This window comes from Centroberyx gerrardi, chromosome 22, assembly GCF_048128805.1.
Source record: "Centroberyx gerrardi isolate f3 chromosome 22, fCenGer3.hap1.cur.20231027, whole genome shotgun sequence".
NCBI lineage: Eukaryota > Metazoa > Chordata > Actinopteri > Beryciformes > Berycidae > Centroberyx > Centroberyx gerrardi.
Window position 1 is genome coordinate 20,149,287 of NC_136018.1, and position 18,794 is coordinate 20,168,080.

Consider the following 18,794-nt stretch of genomic DNA (forward strand, 5'->3'; position numbering starts at 1 on the left):
AGAGTGTTGGAATTGTCGTTTCATATGTTTATGTACTGAATATGTTTTTCTTTGATTTGCTATTACTGTTTTGCTACTGCAACAGCCCAATTTCCCCAAGGCGACCATTCAAGTTTCATCCAATCTAATGCAAAAGCAATTTGATATTAGTGGAACTATATTTTCTAACCTTTACTTATCCAGACATGGGTTTTAGACTGGTGATGTTTGCACAAGCTTGCCTCTCTAACCTGTAGGCTACTGCCACCCCGCATGTTGTTGCCTTGCCTTGAATATATTTGTCAGTAAACTGATGGCATGCCAGATCTTCTCCATAATGTAAGCATAATAAACTGCTACCTATAGAGACGGAGCGAAACCTGCCCCCACAGATCCCCCACTCTGAGTCATGCATCCTTTCCATTCCCATTACTGAGGGATTTAACACATTTCATTTGATACCTAAGACTAACCAGACCTGAGGACAATTCCCATCCCCATCAATTTTCATGGCTGAATGTTGTGCAATATTGCAATATTGCATATGACAGTAGTAGTTCTATTAAAAAGGATAAAGACAGAGCTTCAATTACAGTACAGATCAGCTCAGCCATGCCAGTCATGCTCTCAGTGAGAAGGATTGGCAGTTTTATGCATCTGCGGGCTGAATGTGTAAGAAAGGGTAATGCTTAAAGGCAGTAGGCTACATACACAAACACTACACAATTACAAGTCATATCAAATGAAAGCTTGTTTGCAGAAATCCTAAGTCAGCTGTTTATTGGTTTGCATGGTCTTATGGGCTGAAGAACCCTGGAAGAAGATCTTGGTGCTTGGTGAAGCCTTGACATGCTTTCAGTGATATACACTGCATGTTTTTCACTGCACAACATTTGACAATTTAAATACAAAGAATTCCACTTTAAAGGGGAAGTAAGTAAAGTTTTTACTGACCCATAGCACAAAATGACCATAATATGAACTCACTTTCTCACTGGCGAGTGATTGGTGTCACAACACATTTCAGCTACGAAGGCTAAAAAGCAAATGACAAAGTATTATTATTCCAGTATTTAGCATGGTGATATATTACCTCTTCACTAGACATTTCTGTTGTATCTCTGCTCTAATTAGCTAGCTTACTCCTCTGTTGTATTGTGAAAATGTGACTACTAACTCTTTAAAGGGGCATTACGTAATTTAGGACTTTTAGTGACCTCTATCTGCGACCAAGGAATTGCAGCTCTCTGCTACAGCTTGTGGCTTATGGCAGCTTTGAAAGCCAGAAATCTCAGTGCCTGGTGAAGTCATCGTTGAGTCATTGGTATTGATCAACAACCCTATCAAACCCCTGCAGATATATTATGGTCATTTAGTGCTCTGGGGCAGTCAAAATAGTTCTTAATGCCCCTCTAAATACCAGCAGCCCAAATGGCAACATGAATTATTTGCGAGGGAAAGAGAGTGAGAGAAATCAGAAGACGTGGATCTAACTGTTTCACTATGACAGGAATGGAAATGCCAGTGACATACAGTAATTGACTTATTCCACCATTATACCCGATTATACCAAACCCTTCCCTCACTCGCAAATGTGGAGTGTGTCTTCAATTTTTTAAAATCAGATAACAGATATCTGCTTTTTCATGCGCCGGACCATTTCCTCTAAAAAATGACTCACTCATGTGCATGAGTGAGTGTTACAGTAAACACCCCCAAGACGCATCACTGAGCAAACACACAGGCGTTCATGAATGTACAATCAAAAGCCATATGTGTTTTCTACCTGTACTGTCAGAAAAAGGAGGGTAAACTCTGACCTCCAGTCAGTGATCATCATAATGTAAACAACCACCAATATGAACAAACAAATATACTGTATATTCAGAAAGGCATCAATTATAAAATAGATATCAATCTATGCAGTATATAAACAGTAATACAGAGTAGACTATACATAGGCTATATATACACACCAATGATGTAATGTTGAATCAAAAGATCAAACTCTGACCTCCAGTCGGTGATCATCATAAGGCAAACAAAAAAAATCTAGTTTACTTTCAGAAAAGCATCAAATTGCGCTTTTTCCACTTCAAAAACCCTATATTCATATAATTTACATCACTTTGATACTACTAACTATGAGATATGCTCTAAATTTACCTTAAAAAATGTATAAATACAAAATTTATAAATAAAAATGTATCTCAACCTAAACACTTGGGTAAACTTCACTCCTGCAAATAAAAAGATGAGTTCACATAAGTCATTATCCTGAATAACACAATTTCCTTATTATTTTGTGGAAAGCTGAATTATAGTGCTTTACTGAGGCAAAGTAGGTCTATCTGACTCACAAAGGTGCACTCATCCATTTTCTTTAATTATTAATTGGCGAGGTTTATCACTAGGGGTTGCTATCTGTGCAGTTAGGATATTTGCATATTGAGCACAACTTCAGCACAACTTGCTACAGGATACTGGTGACTAAAAATAGCTTTGGCCAATCAATCGATATAGTTGCATGAATTCATGTAATCAAACTGCTTCTTTCAGCATGGCAGCATAAAACACTTTGCATGTATCTTTCTCATACATGGTGATGGATTTCTGTTACTGTCATTTCATATAGAGCAAAAGCGAGGAGCCTATGGGTGGCAAGCGGAAGAGGTGTCGAGCTGGGTGAGGGGGTGGGGAGAGAGACATAGAGAGAGAGAGAGAGAGAGAGAGAGAGAGGTGGAGGAGGAGGAGTGCACGGTGCGCTCCATCCACAGCCACAGTATAGCGGACTGTCATCCTTGGAGCGGCTGCCTGCATCTCTCCGCCAGCTCTCTGCTATGGTCCAGTTTCGTTTTCATCGGGTTTTGCTGTTGCGGATATAGAATGGATACGTTTTGCTAAGGCGCACAACCGAGCAATCAGCAATTTCATTTGCTAAAAACAAATAAATTCTCTCAGAGCGCGCGCGGCTGAACTCAGAATAATGATGGAGTATTGGAGGCAATGCGCTCTGTGGTTAATAAACTGCAAGGTGCTTCCAGCGAACCACCGGGTAACATGGGAGTCTGCACAGGTATTCGACCTGGCCCAGACCCTCCGGGATGGAGTCCTCCTCTGCCAGCTGCTCAACAACCTGCGACCCCAGTCCATCAACCTGAAGGAGATCAACCTCAGACCGCAAATGTCACAGGTAAGAAACGACTGGAGACATCCCAGCTGTTCTGTCCATTCGCTTCACCGTGAAACTAAAATTTAGCCCCGATGGAGAGAACGGTATGACAGACTCTGTTCAAAACATCTGTCAGTGCAATGTCGCTTTGCTTGTCGGCAAACGCACATAGCTGGTAGAGCGTGACCGAAGACCACTCATGAAGCAGGAGGGTTTTGTGGTAAATTCGGCATATATATGATCCACCAAGCAGTACTTTGTTTGAAGAAAACCTCAACTTTTTGAGTTGGGTTACGCTGCTCGCTACCGCTCACCGCGGTGTATTTTGGTGGAAGAAGATCGTGGGAGTAACAGACGAACCACTTACAAAAGTTGAAATTTATTGAAACAGGCGTTGCCTTGTGTGATGGATGTATGCCGAATTGAAGAGAGGCTCCTAACTAATAATATAAGCTCCTAAATCTTATTCTACCAGGTATGTGCGTTTGCCGATAAGCAAGGCAACATTAAACTGCAAGATTTCTTAATGGAGTTTCGCGAGCACATATCGGGGCTTACTAAAAGTGCTATATAAAACCGTGCACGAAGATGATAGAAAAACCTGCCGTTTCAAGTCTTTTAACTTGCATGGGAACTCTTTACCTGTCAGTGTTAGGCCTACTTATGGACTGTTTTGGTCAACACTGAACCAAGCTAGCCTACATGTAGGCTATTCAGAGCTCCTCAATCTGCCCTCTATAGGTGATGTGATACACAGTGGATAAAGGTTGAATGGTGAAGTTGCTTTATAGTAGGTAATCAGAAAGTAGGCATTTTCATGGGATTCGCCAGTTGAAAAAATATCCAGGCATTTCATTGTAATAATAAATAAACAAGTCATTTGTGTAGCTTGCCCTATAATATGAAGGAGCAAACTGAGACAACATCATTCTAATAGTTTCCAGTCTGTTTTTTTGTATTTTTGTGAAGGAGTTTTCAGTTTTTTGACCATACAGTAGGCTATAGAGACAGAGACAGTGTAACTCAATACCACTACTACCACCACTACTATTAATACTGCTGCTGCTACTACTACTACTACCATTAATGCTATTATTTCTAGTGGTACCACTACTGCTACAAATACTGCTACTCCTGTTACTACTACCACCACTAATGTTACTACTACTACTACTACTACTACTACTACTACTATTACTATTACCACTAGATTAGATCCCAGATAGATAGATGATAGGCAGGCAGACAGACAGACAGATAGACAGACAGAGAGCTGTGGCCACGTGGCTCTCCTGTTTGTCAGATACCATCTGCTTCAATAACAGGGCAGCCAGAGCCAGGGCCAGATTAAAATTCTCCTTCATAACAGTAAATCTGGAGTCTGGCTTGGTGTCAATGCGCAGTGAGACGGACACTCACCTACTGGGCCTGCAGACCTGCCGTGGAAAAATGAGACAAAAACAACACACACAGTCTGTATTGCTCTCTATGGGTGCCATAACTGTCAGCCTATGCAAAACAGAGACGTGTGAATAAGTTTTGAATATCAACGGGATGGGCGTACGGTGCAGCTGATGGAGAGAGTGATCAGGCCGGTTTCCTGGAAGAAGCACTCCAAACCCAGTGTCATAGCGGCACGGTCAATATGATATGCATTTACCGGGGCTTCACAATTGAATTGGGGCTCCATTGTTCAACGTGAGCACACAGGTCAAGTGGACCATTTAAATGAGCATAGAGCATGGTAATATCCCCATTGGCATATTTATTGCTTTCAAGCCCCCCAGGAACCAATTGATGAAGGATCTATTTACCCAGAGCTTTCAGAGAAAACTGGATTGTGACCGTAAGAGGAGAAGCTGATTGGTCCTGGTTACTGTCGGAGGTTACGATCCTGGCCAATGGTGGCAATTATTGATAGAGGGAGATCATTATTGGTCAGCATGTGCTCTCAGTCATGACATAATGACACACAACAGAGCCGCCAGGCGTAGGAGGGCCGTGTACCATACTTATTCCCAGCGCCTGGCCTGGCCTGGCCTGGCCCAGACTGGGTTATTTATAGGCAGGGCTTGTTATATGCATGGTCGGCTGCCTTAGTCACACTGCGATGCAGCGGTGATGCTACGCTCAGAGGCTGAAATTATAACATACTTGGACACATACAATCCCGTGCATGTCTAAAGCGCACAGACATAAATTGAAGGAGGCAGGCACAGGCATGCGCACTGGCATATATGCACATAAATATGCATATGTGCACACATATTAAGTGGTAATCCACAAGATCCTGTTTGGTTGATTCTCCATCTTTTGGTGCTAAGTGCTCTGCTGTGGTGTTTCTGCACTGCTCTTCCCAGAGATCACCTGTCAATCAAACAGCGTGTCCAGCACTGTGACGTCTTCTTCCTTGGATTTTCTGTTGATGAAGTTTCAGTTTCATTAGGCGGCACCTATGTAAAAGCTTTCATGAACTGGATATACAGTAGGTTGAATCACTATTGTGTATCAGTCACTAGAGAGTAGCAAAACTGACAAATTCATATGAAAAGCTTGCACATTACTACTTTAAATGTGACTGCAGTGTAATATTTGTTCTGTAACCTACTTTCCATCTGTGTCAGTAGATCATGAGTGCACTCTGCTTCCCCCTTCACACACATTCACACCATGTGATGCTGGATACCAATTCCCACTGCGAGTACATCACTGTCCAAACCCCAAAAAAGGTGTGGAAAAAACAAACAACAACTTTCCTCCCTCTGTCTAGTAGAAGTAAAATTTACATAACAGAGGGTGGAGTTGCCTCCCCGTCGCCCTGCATAATTCATGAGGGCCGTGGCAGCTACTTTATCATTGGCCAATGAGAACACATGGGACGCCGCTGTGTCCTCACCCATGGGACCTCTGAGATGGAAAGACAAAGGCGGCGAAGGGACAGGGCTACAAAGAGCCTGTCTGGGCTCCATAGACACATCTCTGAGGACATAAGGGGCCCTGAAGGGCTCGCCCGCTGCGCTAGTGTTAGCTGCGTAATTAAAGCACAATGTGTTAGAGGCTGAGGAGGGTTCGCATGTGCGGTGTTGGCATCAGGACGGGCTGCTGCCATCACTCTGGAAGCTCAGACACTGGTGCACTGCAGTGTTATATGTGGTTAGGGGATTTGTATATGGGTCAGTTCTCTTACTGAAAAATGTATTGACCCTTATAAGAGCAGTGAGAATCAGTGAACTACTTGGAGCTGGACATGCAGGATGGAAAAGTAGTAAAATTATGAGATGAAGCGGCTCGGATGTTTACTGAGGAAATGAGCTGCCCTGTGCTGCATGGTGAAGATGAACACAGATGCAACCGCAATGAGTGGAGATTGGACAGCCCTTATGTTGTGTGTGTGTGTGTGTGTACTGTGTGCATGTGTGCATGAAATTGCACACTTTACAAGGTTGGCAATAACATTTTGAAATGGAGAGTTAAGCTTGAGGCTTCAGATGAGTACGAAGCAAAATGTTCACCCTCTCTTTGATCATTGTTTTATGGGGCTGTAATGAACCAATTACATTGTCTAGACGCGGCTCAACCACAGCAACGGCTGCATGTTTTATTTTTTTTACCAGAGAAAATACCACAGTCACTAGTTGTTTTTGTCCCACATAGTGAAATCAAGGGTTTAGGGTTATGGGGGACTATGGATCGGTCTCTGTCCGTTCGTTTGTTGTTCGGAACTCTAGATATCTCAGACACCACTGGTTGGATTTTGATGAAACTTGGGGAAATGATGCATCTCACCGCTGTAGTCCACCGTTTTCAAAATGACGCTGATTGGTCCAAGGGGGGCGCTACAATTACAGGTCGAAATAAGGTGATATATTTGTTCCTGATTGGCCCAGATGAGGGGATGCATCATTTGTCAGGGGGCGATGTGTTTACCGTTGCCTCATTTGACATGACATAGCATTGTAAGCTGTGAATGAGAACATGTTGCAGCAGCAGCTCAGGCCTCACAGAGACGAGCCCCGAGCCTCGACATGCACAGGAAATGAGGAAATGGAATAGAGGAAGGAAGTGAAACTAAACATGCCCTCGATCGAGCTCCGACCAAAGCACTGAGACGTCAAACACAATGAAGAGAAAAGCTGCGCCTTCCCACGGCGAAGACTCCACTTTGTTCTACATAGAGCGAGCTTCAAAGGCGTCGAGGCTCGCTCTTCATTTTTGGAAAGAGAAAGTGAGAAAGAGACGGAGTAGGAGTGCGAGTCAGGTCTAATTTTAACAAGTGGCTTTGTTTTGCAGAGCAACAAAGAACTTAAGTACAGATAAAAGCAAGAGAAAACAAACACAATTTAGCACAGATTCTGTACAGTCCCAAGGTGCATTCATGGCGATTCATATGCTTATAGACCTAATTAATGATCAGTTTATTAATTAATGATAAGTTTATTTGAATGTGATCTGAGCTCTCTGGCTATCTAGTTCATCTCTTCTCTGGAGAATACAGTAACGTTAGGCTATTCGGCTAGCTAGCTAACGTTAGCAACCATTAGCGAACATAGCTAATAGCATTTCCTATGTACATAGAAACTATATAGATATCGCTATACAACACTGTATAACAGCAGTCATATGGGTATTATATTTGTACATATACTTTTATAAAATATTATTATACATAATGCATGGTATATATATATTTTATCAAGCTGAGACTGAAGTTTTGAGATGTCAAACACAATGAAGAGAAAAGCCGCCTTCACACAGCGAAGACTCCACTTTGTTCTACGTAACAGCAAGCTTCAAAGGCTTCGAGGCTCGCTCTTCATACTTGGAAAGAGAAAGTAAGAAAGAGATGGAGTTGGGAGAGAGAGAGAGAAAGAGAAAGAGAGAGAGTCGAGGTCAAATATTAGTGGTTCTCAAAGTGGGGTTCACGGACCCCCAGGGGTACCTCAGGGAGTTCCAGGCGGGCCCCCGGCAAAATGATGAATAGTTTAATATCACATCTCATAATTTAATTTAATAGAAATGATCCATATAAGAGAGTTAGACTGTAAGAATGAGAGAATTAAGAGGCACTATCAGATTGACTATTCTAATCATAGGTTTAACTCACCTCCACATATGGGTCCCTGGGACAAAATCCTATCCAATGGAGGTCCGTGGCCCTGATGTGTGTCTATTAGCAGGTCTATGACATGAAAACGTGAGAATTCCTGCTCTAGTGTTTTCAACCTGGTTCTGTGAGTAGCTGGGTAGTTAATTGCACTTAACTGCCTTCACCTGGCATCCCAGGTGTAAAATAGTCCCTGATTAGATGGCTAGCATGAATAAGAGCATGAATAAGAGCATGAATAAGAGCATGGTTGTGTTCGGAACCGCATACTAACGTACTGCCTACTACATACTCAATGAGTATGTACTGCATACTGCCTACTAAATGATTGAAATTATGAAATTAAGTATGCCATTACCAGCAGACTGTTCACACTGAAGTATACAGCCAAGTATCCCAGAATGCATTTCGCACCAGCCGGCAGCGATAGCGGGGATTTTAAAGCAGGCTAAAAGCTGTTGTAATTCAATTCAAGTAGATTCCCAATATGTGGTCAGTTTATCCAAATAACGCCTGTTTGTAAATCTGCTGCGATGTTTTCGGAGATTTGTACTTCTGTACCTTAACGTACGTACATACGTACGTACGTAAGAGACGCAATGCATTTTGGGGCGGTTGAGTATGTCCAGTAAGCTCACGCTGCATACTCAGAAATTCTTGCTAGTATACATGCTGCTCTAGACCAGTGGTGCCCAGATTACTGCTGGTTTCCTGGGATCCCAGGTGTAAATCACTCTCTGATTAGATGGCTGGAATCAAAACCAGCAGGACTCTGGATCCACAGGACCAGGATTAAGAACCCCTGCTCTAGAGCTATCGTTCTCAATGTTTTTAGCTTGAGACCCTCAAAATAGAAGCGATGCCTTCATGTGAACCCTGTTTCAAACATAAACACGCAGAATCATGAACTTTTGACCCCAAATGATGATGTTTACTTTGCATTTTCAGGCTATTTTACCTACCTAAACCTAGAGGCTGAAAATATTCATTGTTTTACAAGGACAATGGTGTTTCATTATCCTTGTAAAACAATGAATATTTTCAGCCTCTAGGTTTCTTTCAGGCTTTAAATTTGCATCTGAAATATCTATTTCCATCTCGTGACCCACCAAAGTCATCCTGCAGCTTTGGCTCCCGTGTTGAGAACCGCTGCCCTTGAGATTCTGTGGCTCGGCCGCCGCCGTTGATTCATTTTGAAGAAGGGCTTGCACCTGTCAGCGTCTAAACACCATGTTGCTGCAGCCTTGCACGCCACGTTGGCTGAAGGCACCACAGCCTCCCCATTTACAATTCTAATGCAGCGTAATGCAATCACACGGGTTTGTTCCGCAGTGTCATCGCGATGACATGCATATTCATGCGCCGTTTCATGTATGGTGACATCAGCGCAGATCTTCGCAAAGACAAGATTATGTTGCACCACACCCGTGCACATACACGCGCATGCACATGGGCACGTGCACACACACACGCATAGAGCAAACTGACCTTTCATTCCGTCACCAAGGTAACAAGCCTCCGCCGCAGCCAACCGGTAAAGGCAATGCTCCAGCGCACATTAAAGCGCAGATAATGTATATGCTGATTTTATTAGGCGGTATTCAATGGTGCAGAATGTACCTGCAATCAATGTTTATTATGTTATTGGAATCTACCCTAGATGTTGCAGTTAATCACTGTTGAGTGCTCTGTGAAAGCTCCGCGAAAGTCAATACCGTCCTCCGTCTTTACCGGCAAACAATCATCATTGTTAGTGACGTTTTAAGTGTAGTCGCTGCCTTACCCCGTCAAACGAGACCTTTCAGCGTACAGTACAGTCACACAAATTGAAATGATAATACCCGTTCCCATTTTGTTCCACACAAACGATCATAGCTGTTTTGCCCTTGAAGGAAAGGTCCAGATGATATTGGGGAGACAGGGGGAGCGGTCAGGATCGTAGATCTAGATCCAGACGATACTCGACTACAGACGCGGTCGCATAGCCAGCAGCAGTGTGTCTGCAACCTTTACCGTCAGATTCGCTGTACTGGAAACCCGGGGCTAAGCGAGATGAACAGTACTGTATCAGGCCAAGAATAGATGTAACAGTAGCTCGGGGTGTGTGTGTGTGCATGTACAGTATATGCGTATACTGTATCAGTTTATCTGCTGGTTTCAGAAAGCCAAATTGAAGACTTTTTAAAAGCTTTTTAATGCTACCTGCAATTGAATTTAAGACCGATTCAAAACCGAAACAAGAAAACAAAGCTGGAAAAGCCTATTTCTGATTGAACATAGTTGTTGAAAGTTCTGAAACTATAAATTATTTTAAGATAAAGGACACCAGAAAATTCCAATCCAGTTGTGTTTAGTAAAGCAGATACAATGCATATTGTACTACTAACCCTGTTCTGTATTAATCTAAGTGGACATGCAACACAAAGAAACCTGACATTGCATGGTGAAAAATAAGCTCTCTAGTAACTGTATTTAAGACATTTTAAGCCCTTCAATTTTGATATTTATTAAGACATTTCACCTGCGGATACTCTGTGTGTGTGTGACTACCATTTTGTTTACATGCATGTGTGTGGACCCAGTATGGACACAGGTAACGCCTCCTGCAGTTCAGTAGATTATTGACCCCCATTTCTTTTCCAACAGCGAAACACATGTATAATGCATCCCGCGCTGTGTGACTGGGGGTGGAAGTGATGGATGGCTGTTGTCTATTGGAAATGGGAATGTCCTTATTTGTGTAATGGAGACAGAGAGGGAAGCAGTCGGACACCCTGCCGGTGTGTAGAAATGGTAGTGGCGCACACGCATGTATGAAACTGCACACACACACACACAAGCATGCATCCACACACACCTGATTAGACCGTTATGTGGCCTGTCAATGTCATCCACTGCTGATATGATGGCGGTTTCTCCCTGATCACAGCTACATAAACAGTCTGGAAAACCTGCTTTTTGTAAATGTTTGCTTAAATTATTAATTCAGAAATCTAAAGTCTAATGGATCCCAGAGTTTCCCCAACCATTCCCCCTCTGCCATAAGGAGCTGCTGCCAAACCACTTAAAGAATTTCATTAGAGTGAGTGTCAATGGAGAGTTTTACAGTGGATTCCCATAATGGTCTACATGCTGTTTCAGAGGCTTTTCCACCCTGACGAGAATAAAATTCTGGGGGAAACACTGAATCCTTGTAATTTTTTGCCATGAAAATAGTCAAATATGAAGATATTATCAGCCCAAAGTATCAGTTATTGGCAAAGTCAGTCCAAAAATATCGGCATGGGTATTGGCCTTCAAAAACCAATATCGGTCGAAGCCTACGCCCGACTATGTACAGACACAAACACACAGGGGTCAGACAGCAGTCGACCAGGCTCTCTCAGTCATAGCACAGCCAGAGCATAATTCACGTTTTTTTTTACTACAACCTTCAAGAGAGAGAGAATCATGGATGGTGGGCGGAAAACAGAGGAGAACTGGAAGTGGAGGAGGGAGAGGAGGAGGCGGCAGCTGTCTGTTCAGCAGTCACGCTCCGGTGTAGTGGATGTGCATTTGGTGTATATGCTTTTATTTTATGTGTAGCTACGGTTTCTAAAGGCTTTACACCCTCCTGTCAATCTCCGGGACTTTCCGCCAAACCCATCATAACCCGCCTCTTCTGTGTGAGCTGGTCACACGCCGTCGAGCCTAAACCACTCGACCTGCGAGACCGAGCGCTCACATCACACCCTGTAACACTAATTCAATTCCCTTATCTAGTGGGGGGGGGGGGGGGATGGAGTAAGCTTTGAGTATGTTGGGGTCATGGGGTTAAAGCCAGGATTTAATGGAAAATGCCTTCGGAGACACTTGTTTTTTTCTCCGGAGGTCGGGAGGTGGAGGGGTGGGCGGGTGGGGCGTTGTCCCCTTTCCCGTCTTTCTTATTGCCTTAATGCCATTACATGAGAGCAAATGAGAGGCATGTGAAACTGTGGGCTTTCATCTCATTAATAATGTAATGAAATTGCGTTGGCTCTTTTGTTGTTGGCTTGCAGTGATCAGGCTATGGTATGGAATAAGAGGATCACTGCAAGGGAAAAATCTCATTTTCTCTTCCTCTCGTCAAAGCGTTGAGCTGGGGGGATGAAGTGACATGGTAGTATACCAAATGCATTTTATACAAAGACAGCTTTCCAATACATATGTAGTGTTTAAAGGACTACACCCAATCTACCTTACCCAATATGTTACAAGAGGATTGGCACCAAGCTCATCTCTGTCTCCAGTAGATAGCTCTGACCGGTGCGCATGCTAACACTTTAGCATACAGTAGTAATCGTAGGCGACTAGCATTGTGCAAAGTATGAAGATAAACCTTTTAGTAATCCAAAGTTGGTATTGGTTTTCATTGTTTGGAATGTAGATTCAGAACTGTTGAAAACAAAATCTCAATCTTCAATGTTAGTGAAGTTCATTACATCAACAGCGCAAAAAACTTTAGCTGTCTGGCTAACTTAGCTCACTTCCCATGTAAACAAAAATAGTTACTTTCGAAGTCACGCAGGAAGAGAGTGAAAGTCAATTCTCTTTTTGGTCTGTTTTACCAATCCCCGGAACGAGCAAATGAACCAACCATCCAGCCTTAGAGCTGCTAGGTTCTCATTTTCTCACTTTCAGGATAATGCTAGTCGCATACTTAACATACTGTATGCTAAAGCTTTAGCATGCGCTCCGGACAGAGCCATCTCCTGGAGACGCAGAGATGGTTTTGGTGCCAATCCTTATTGGGTAAGGTGACCAATGGGCCAAAGTCTCAAAAAGTCAGAATAGACATTTAACGCAATAAGGTGCTGAAAAACAGGTTGTCACAAACTTAAAGAGGACATTCAGAGATATGGAAGTGGCTAGCAAGACCATCTGGTATGTCTGTGGTTTTCTATCATGTGCCATTGTGACTCAAGTGTCTGCAGGTTTTCAATCCAACCAAACACTACAGCAGCTTATGTCACTGCTGTAGTGTTTGGTTGGAATGACAACCTGCAGGCTCTTGGGTCACGATGGTTCAAAGGCACTGTTCGCTGTATGTTCAAAATATTCCGTAAGATAAGCAGGCTGATGAGTGTCTCTGGAAGCTCAGCCCTGCATGACTTAATGTCCGCTGTGTTGACCCCAACCTCAGGCTTAGGGAGAGCAGCGGTTTCTTCGGCATCAGCACATCTTCGCCTACGTTCCACCTCCTGTTTCCTGGTTCCACAGCTGACAAAAGCTCCCACGTCACATGGCTGTGACCCCGATCGCTTTGACTGTCTTCTATATGTCCGAGCTGGACCGTTCTGCTGCTACCACACACCGGTTATGACTTCAGTCTAGACCGAAGAGATCCACAGATCAGGCCCTGTGCACATTATGTCATTCACACCGGACACAATATCTCAGCGACGTAATCCAATAGGGGTTTGGAACTGAAGGACTTGCATGCCTCAAGATCCTAGAAGAGAGAATCTTCACTTATTAGCATTTTTTCCTTTACAATACACAAGCATAGTTTCCTTTTAATGCTCTAAACAGGCAGTTTTCCTTTCTGTCTTTCTCTCTCCCATATTACTATCAGTAATCATAGATATATGGGAGAGAGAGAGATAAAGAGAGAAAGCTTTTAACTTCCAAATTAGATTCATTGCACAGGCCTTGATTTCCTCTGCAAGAGACTCGGCCGTTTGATTGCCATTAATTGACGCTCAACAAGGATTAAGCAGCGAGATGGCCTAACTCCGGCTGCCTTTCAATGCGCAGATCTATGGGAGAACAAGAACAGAATTTCATTAAGCGCAACAATGCACATGGGGGCCATAAAAGGCTCCAGCTTGTTGCTATGGAGCTTTTGACTCGTATCAAGGAATACATAAGCAGAAACTGGATACTTATTGTGGACACAGAGCACGGCCTGGCTCATCGCAGCAGCGCAATAGCGAGATGGCTCGCTCTTAGAGGAATATTTTTGCTTTATATTCCAGATGGTTGGTTCGAGAGATGAAAATGAACTCCTGCTGCCGTTATGCACGAGTCCTACTGGGGGTTTTCAGCCGCCCATAGACCGTGTTTGTATGAGCTCTGCATATGCCTCCGAACTGAGCTGGAGCATGTTGATACGAGAGGCTCCTGCTGCGATGTAATGATATAATCTGCATGCTTGATTCCTCAATCTATGCATTGAGGTGCAGGATTCACTGAAGTGCGCAGTTGGGTGTATCAACATAGTCGGGTATATTTGTCTTGGTGGAATTGGTTCCAGTTGGTGCATTTGGGTATACGCCAGGGTTATTATAGTTTTGGATTTTCCATTCGTTTTTATGTTTATATAGTTTTCAATTTTTATTTAAATTTCTGTTTGGTTTTGACAGTTTTAGTTGAGTTTCAGCGCAACAGTTCCAGTTTGCCTGATGCTCGTACATTCTCGTTAATACAATTCCCCCTCTGCCGTCTTTGCCTCGGCGCAGCGGAGACAGTGGTTTTCATATGTTGCTCCGCGAAGCTGCTTCCCTCAGATAATATACGGAGGTCCTCTGGGACACTCCGGAGACTCCGGGCAGGCTGCAAGATGTGCTCGTCTGATAAAAGAAAGTGATGTGTACAAGTGTAAACATTCAATATTATTCACTCGCTGCTCGCTCGCTGCCTCTTATCTGGAGCTTTTTGGCTGGGGGGGCTTTTCTGTCTCTTGTGAAGCCATCTGTAAAGCCTAATGCAATTGGAGTGGTAGAGGCATTTCATATTTGATGCACGGACATGCGCCGCGCAGACCGATCTGAGCGCGCTCTGTAGCACGAGGGGCGAAGGTTGCGGGAGTGTTATGAATAAGCGAGTAAGGTTCGGCTCCTCTGCTTTTTCCTCCCGAGCTCTTTTGTTTTCCAGGACGACAGGCGGTGAATAATTTTTTCACCGGTTGTCAAACACGGTTACTGTCACGTCTCTGAACGCGGACTCTACATATTAACACAGTGGCACAGGGGTTGTGGTCTTTTTAAGAAACAGGAAACTGCTAATAAAAAACACTTCCTGTGAAACCTGCCTGTTGCCCAAGACCCCAGTGAAGAAGAGGAAGAAGAGGAAAAAGAAGAAGAAGAAAAAGAAGAAACAATACCAAATATACAGTCATCTCTGGAGAATTAGGTTTAGATCACCATGTACCATAGATTACTGTACTGATATTTTGTACTTATATTGTGTGTTTTGAGTTACAGGAGGTGAACAAAATAACAAAAACATGTACATTATATTAATATTAAGTCATTAATAAGAAATAGGGCCACCCTTTGCTTCAATCCTTCGCTGCTGCATTAAAGTCCTTAGCTGTGTGTAGAACTGTGGTCATTCTACAGGCCGTAGTTTTACCGATGGAGTGTTGGCTGTGTTCGGCATATATTGCAATGATTTTCCAAACTGTTCCCCATTAAATAATTTGGCAGTTTTTGTGACTGTCCACTTGCATCCACTTGCAATTCAACTATTTGGGCCTCTTTGGGACTCTGAGAAACTCTCATATAAAGCTGACACATAGTGCTCATTGGCATTCAACTTAATATGACTCGCTTGTGTGTCTGCCTTTGTCATTGTGATTTAGTTATTTCAAAGTCCTTTTTCATGTGGTGTTTCCATTATTTTGGCCCCTTCTTCAGTTGTAGTCATTTTTCAAATTGTGCATTCATTATACTTGTTAGTTGGGATTGTGATTATGAGAGTGTATTTGTTTAGAGAGGGGGCCGGACGCTGTAATGAAGATCCTAATCTTAGTAACACACTACAGCTGAAGGGGCCAGCGTGAAGCATCCTGTTGAATGAAGCATCACTTTGCATGGAGCCACATTAAACACACTTGACAATCTGCTTGTGACAGCTGATATTTATTTTGTAGATTGTAAATTATTTGAGTGCTGGAGTTAAACCCCCCCCCCCCCCCCCAAAAAAAAAAGAATAGTAGTTGCTTCTGAAGCCAGCTCCGCTCTCCAAATCAATAAAAATGTGCAACGACGCTTGACGGTGTACAATACAGCCAATTTTCCGAGTGACATTTACAATACAGTCATGCACTTTCACAGATGAAGAGGCCCTCTGCTCGGGAGCGATCCCGACCCAGCGCTGCGGCGGACAGTGATGTGGCAAAAACATCATTTCCTAAAACATTTCTTTCAGCAGCATCCTCTTTTTTTTTCCATCCTGTGCTAACTACAGGAAGGCTAACGGACGTCGGTTAGAGACGCTTTATGTTGGCCAACTGTGTTGACAGCTTCCCCTTCACTCCCCTGCCTGCGGCTCAGCGTTCTTAATAAAGAGAGTTAGCGGGGCTGTTAATGCATATCAGAAACCTCTACTTAAATAAAGCTGCGTCAGTGGTTCGCTCTCCCTATGTCTTTCGGTTTTGTACCATTCCCAGGCAGCTTTCGATGCTGACTGTGTGTCAGCATAATTTGGATGGATGGGTTTTGGACGAAGCCCCATTAAGATCATTAGCTCAAGATTTAGGATGCAGACGAAGCAGAAAACTTCTCAGTAAATGACCTCCTTGTTTATTAGAGGGGTTACTTATGGATTGTTTTATGCAATTTTCTTTGGTCGACATGCACCTTCAGCTGTAATTATGGTCACCATGTGGCTAAGGAATGGTTTCCTGGCTTTTTCTTCCTTTGTTTTTTACAGTCTCACTAATTGTTGGCGTATGTTAGCTTGTTGCTGGCGACAGTTTCCAGTTTCCCCCCATGGAAATGAGCCTATGATTCAACTTGAACTGTCATGCTGTCAGGATGTGAGTTTAGACACACATTAGCCCTCCATTTAAATGTGATACTAACTCCTTTTTTTGTTTATAGCAGTGTCCATTTTGCTACTCTCTATGGCCAATATAACACAATAGTGATTCAACCTATATCCAGTTCATGAAAGCTTTTCCATTTGGTGTTCTAAACACCTGGTGTCGATAGCTCTTTCCTGGGAAAAATCCTCTGCCGCACAGGAAGTGATGCGCTTTACGTTTCCTGTTTGGAATAAATAGAAGAACAACAGGATAGTTAGCATGAGCAGTGATAGCCACCATGGCTGAACAGAAAAAGAAAAGAGCGCCACCTACAGAAACTCAAACTTCATCAACAGAACATCCAAGGAGAAGCTGTTACCAGAGGTTCACAGAGAGCTGAGAAATCATAATAGAGCTAATGCTGAGAATAGAGTTGGAGTAACTTACTTAACCACTGCACCCTCAAACTGCGACTGCACTTAGTTGGCAAATGGGGAAGCCAGAATGAAAGATCCACCATTGAAAGTATACACTGAATCCACAAAATAGTAGGGACACTGACTCTTTTCATGAAGTCCACTGATGAGGTGAATCCAGGTAAAAGCCTTTGTCCCTTAATGATTTCCCTCAAGAAATCAATACCAATCACAAAGGAGGAGATGGAGTTAAAGAGAAGCAGATGAGTTAGAGAAGGATTTTGCAGCTTTGAAAGTTGAGATGTGGATTGTGTGAAAGGGTTCTGCATTTCAGTAGCAGGAAGATGTCCCTAACATTTTGTACATTCAGTATAACCTTAAAAAAACAAAGGGAACTGAAGTCCTTGGTTAGCAAATGACAAATAACCACTGGTTTCTCTGTTTTGAGAGATGTTGAATGACGAACTCCATGCAGCGATTTTAGGAAATGGATACATAGCGTTTTGGAAATGAAAGCGAAAGAGACATTAGCTCATCGTGTCATTCATGCACATACTGTTGGTACATTTACAGTGATGTACAACTGTTTTCTTCCCAATACAGTTCCTGTGCCTGAAGAACATCAGAACTTTCCTGGCAGCATGCAGCGAGATGTTTGGCATGAAGAAGAGTGAACTGTTCGAGGCCTTCGACCTGTTTGACGTCAGGGACTTTGGAAAGGTAAGGCCAGATTACTCAATGAAACTGGAGCGATGGAGGCTCTTAAATCTGTAGAAAACTTGGTGGTAAGAACAGTCTGCAGTCACCGCAGTTGTGCTTGCCAACTGTCCCTAAGGTTCCAACTGAATTAGGCTTTCATGTACGCTGTTCCTTTTGTGTGGAACTTGTAAAATTATTTATGAGTGAAAGAGCTCCTTTCTCTGGGACATTTTGAAATGCTAATGAAGGATCTTGGGGTATAAAACTCAGCAAGGAGCTGTCTATGCTTTGCTTAGCCAAGAGCTATGAAAGCCTGGCCCTTGATTGTGCTAGACTGCAATTGGACTTTGGATGATCCCTTTTTATGCTCATACATAAAGTGAATTTTGACTTGCACACAACTATTATGAGATTTTAATAGCATTTTTACTTGATGATGATGATGTCTTCTTGGTCAGATCTCTCTCTCGAAGAGGTTTTTTAGCGGTCGACAGTATCTATAGTAGACGTTCTTGGTGACACTTCTTAGGAACTGGAGTTGACTGTCTTTGCAGATCATTCAACACCATGGGACGACTGGCATTTTTCAACATTGTACAGGCGCTAATGAATAGTCCTTCACACTCTTGAGCTCTTAGCCGCTAAGCTAAAGTT

General features: G+C 43.1%; 1 protein-coding gene across 1 annotated transcript in view; it reads left to right on the forward strand.

The window, feature by feature from the left end:
• Positions 1-2,907: 2,907 nt before the first annotated feature.
• The window catches only part of vav3a (vav 3 guanine nucleotide exchange factor a), a 91,394-nt gene continuing 75,507 nt past the window's right edge, over positions 2,908-18,794 (forward strand). Inside the window, exons 1-2 of the mRNA XM_078291549.1 lie at positions 2,908-3,172; positions 18,045-18,161. Coding sequence (XP_078147675.1) covers positions 2,966-3,172; positions 18,045-18,161 — 324 coding nt within the window. The 5' untranslated portion in view covers positions 2,908-2,965. The remainder of the gene's footprint in view (positions 3,173-18,044; positions 18,162-18,794) is intronic.